Here is a 3223-nt window from a genome sequence, read left to right as displayed (position 1 = left end):
TTTTTAATTGGGGCTTTTAGATGGTCGGAAATGGCTGGGATGGGAAAACTAGGTTTTTTTTTTTTTTTTTTTTTTTTGGGCCGACTGCCAGACGAGCTTTGGCCGATGGGGGGGGGGGCTTCACCAGACCGATGGGGGTTTAATCCCCCTCCCCCGCCGCCAATGCATGTGAATAATAACAAAGTTAAAAGTGTTAAAAAAAACTCACTGTACTTATTGTGTTAAAGTCACTGCCATCAACACTGTAAAGAACTTCATAAGATTTCACCCATTCATTATAACTGTAGTGGCCTTGTGTGATTACTCCAGTTATTTCAGTCAAGGCACCAATATCAGCTTGTATCCACTGATTTCCGTCGTTGCTGCGTGCTGCCCAGGCTTTTGTTGAGTGTAGTCTAGCGCGGTGAGGCTTGTGTTCATTGTTATATCGACTTGAAGCTGTCAGTTGGTTATCAGGAATGGTTCCATCTTGAATTCCAAGCGGACTGGTGCAGGAGTCTAAACATTTATTTTGTTAAGATGCATTACATTATATATTCAACAAAATTTTACAAAATTGTAACCACTAATATTAGGCATTATATCCAAACTTTTTTACATATGCCTGTTTGTATTTTTTTTTTGCGACCAAAGCAATTCAACAAAAGGACGCACATCTCCGCTCGCGAACATAGCATAGCTCAAATTGAGATTTAGTTTGTGCATGGTTTGTGTAAAGCATCGTGTCTGTATGTTTGTCTTGTGTAAGGGATTGTCACCTACAAGTATATTCGCTATTGACAATCTTTGGCACATGTATTGTGTACCTAAATAAATAATGAAAAAATAAATAAAATATATGCAAGGATGAAAATGCATGTCCAGAGCAAGACACTGGGCCCAACACCGTTGGTGGTCCACTCTGATCTCCAAGTCAAATGATAAATTCTATTAATACATAGGCCTGCATGAAAAATACAAAGAGCATGAAGTAAAATCAAAATTAGCAAGAGGGCTCCCAGCTTTTAATAAAAGATAAAGCAGCAGACCGTTTAACAGAAAATGACGAAAAATCAGCACGAGCACTAGGAGGAAGAGTGTTCCACTGCACAATCTAGCTGCCTCGTCAATGCAAACTGATATATTTTTGTTTATATGTAGTTCTAAACTGAGACACGGGATTTACAAAAAAGGATAAGCCACACTTATAGGCAGTGGCGTATCCAGAAGTCTTGAAATGGGGGTTCTGATGGGGGCGCGAAGGTGAAGAAAGGGGGGGGGGGGAACTCGATGACAAGTTGAGGGGGCTAACCGGCAAAATAAGGTGATTTTAGGTTATCACTTCCAAGTGATTTTTTGAGTAGGGTGTAATTTTTGGAGGGCTTGCGCCCCTCCACCCCCCACATACCCCATATATAATACAAATAACATTGCTCGAATAGGAAAATATGTTGTTCATAATCATATATAGGCCTACATAGAACATGAACCCAGTCAGGTCATTCCTGGTAAATTTGAGCTCAATTGGATCATGTTAACCATTTTACTTTTGAATTTAGCTACCCTATCGTCACAAAAACGGTAAATGTCCTTGTTTTTCATTCTGTAAGAAAGATGACACTGACGTTTGACACTAAATTCAGGAATCATAAATCATCTCATTAGAGAAAAAAAAATGTACGTACATGAGTTGTACAACCAGGGAGTTGTTATTTAGAATAACTCCCTGGTACAACTGACACAAAAAGCATGTTTTACAAGAAATTTTATTTACAAACTAGGGATAAAAGCGGCAAAAAGGGTGGTCTGTAAGAAAGATGACACTGACGGTTGACACTAAATTCAGGAATCATAAATCATCTCATTACCCACTCCGAACCTCATCTTTTGGTGTTTTTTTTGTCAAATAAGCCTTTTGTGTCATAGTAAAATCAGCTTTATATAATAATAATAATAATAATAATAATAATAATAATAATAATAATAATAATAATAATAATAATAATAATAATAATAATGAATGGATTTATATGGCGCAAATAAACGAGGTTTCTGTGCGCTAGACAATATTGAAGTAAAGAAAACAAAGAAAAAAGCCAGAAAAAAAAAAAAGAAAAACAAAACAAAACAATAAACACCAATCTAGCACCCAAACCGAAGTATTGGGTTACACCATCACAGCCAACCGGAGATCTGTTAGTGAGCGTATATAATTGCAGCTGAATAGTTGGCTGAGTTTTGTCCCTGCTTCTTGTGCTGAAGATCCCTGGTTCAATCCTGGCTAGCTCCGGATTTTTTTTTTAATTAATGAAAAGAATGTTTTGTCTTGGAATGGGTACCCTTTAAAAGTTGTTAATAATGTACTTAAGAAATTAAATGAACCTAAATGTACTACTGATGATAGCTTGATTAAGATTTGGGTTAGATTGCTTTATCTAGGAAAACCAGGTGAGTTCATTTTACGTAGATGTTTAAATAAGGTAAAGAAACACTTAATTAAAGAGGTAAAATTCATAACTTTAGGGCAGTATAAAAATGTTTCTCATTTTATATCTACTAAGGATCAAACCCGTACCCCTAAGGAGTACAGAAGTTCTGTTGTCTATCATTTTAAATGTCCAGGCTGCAATAGTGATTATATTGGTAAGACAGATAGGTGCTTAACTAGACTTAAAGAACATACTTCACGATCTGATAGTGTTATATTTGATCAAGTTAAAAACTGTGAGGCATTCCAATATGTTTTAGTATTACAGGGTATACTTGAAAATGATAATGTCGTCTGTAATGTAAGTAATATGTTAGGTTTAATATTTTCTAGTACTAACATTATTGACAGCTCCCGAAACTGGTCTATCCTATTGTTTAAAGAAGCGTTCGCTATACGTAGACTACCCCCTTGCTTAACAATGGGCTCAGAGCTTCAAAAGAGCTTTCTTTGTTTTTGTAGGTATCTTTGATCATTAGAGTAAGAATGCTTTGATCTTTTGTTTAAATCACTGCTATGTCACCTACTAGAGGTAATGTTTTGATTGGTTAAACACTTTTGGTACTAGTGCATATAAGCTTGCTAATATGGATATTTTTTACATTCCTGGTGATGACATAATTAATGTCGAAATATTGAATCCCAACACGATGGCGTGTATTTCAATACTTGGAGTATGTATTACACTTACTTAAGAATGTTTTATTTACGTTAAATATGACCTTTTATCCAAAATCCCTTAACACCCTACAGAAT

General features: G+C 35.8%; 1 protein-coding gene across 1 annotated transcript in view; it reads right to left on the bottom strand.

Moving 5' to 3' along the window:
- Positions 1 to 3223, bottom strand: part of LOC117117146 — a 38530-nt gene that overhangs the window by 31912 nt on the left and 3395 nt on the right. Inside the window, exon 3 of the mRNA XM_033261356.1 lies at positions 209 to 498. Within this exon, the coding sequence (XP_033117247.1) occupies positions 209 to 498 (290 nt within the window). The remainder of the gene's footprint in view (positions 1 to 208; positions 499 to 3223) is intronic.

The sequence above is a fragment of the Anneissia japonica genome, unplaced genomic scaffold (assembly GCF_011630105.1).
Source record: "Anneissia japonica isolate Jap-2015-1 unplaced genomic scaffold, ASM1163010v1 scaffold287835_len3118868_cov185, whole genome shotgun sequence".
Taxonomy (NCBI): domain Eukaryota; kingdom Metazoa; phylum Echinodermata; class Crinoidea; order Comatulida; family Comatulidae; genus Anneissia; species Anneissia japonica.
This window is presented reverse-complemented; position numbering and strand designations above follow the sequence as displayed.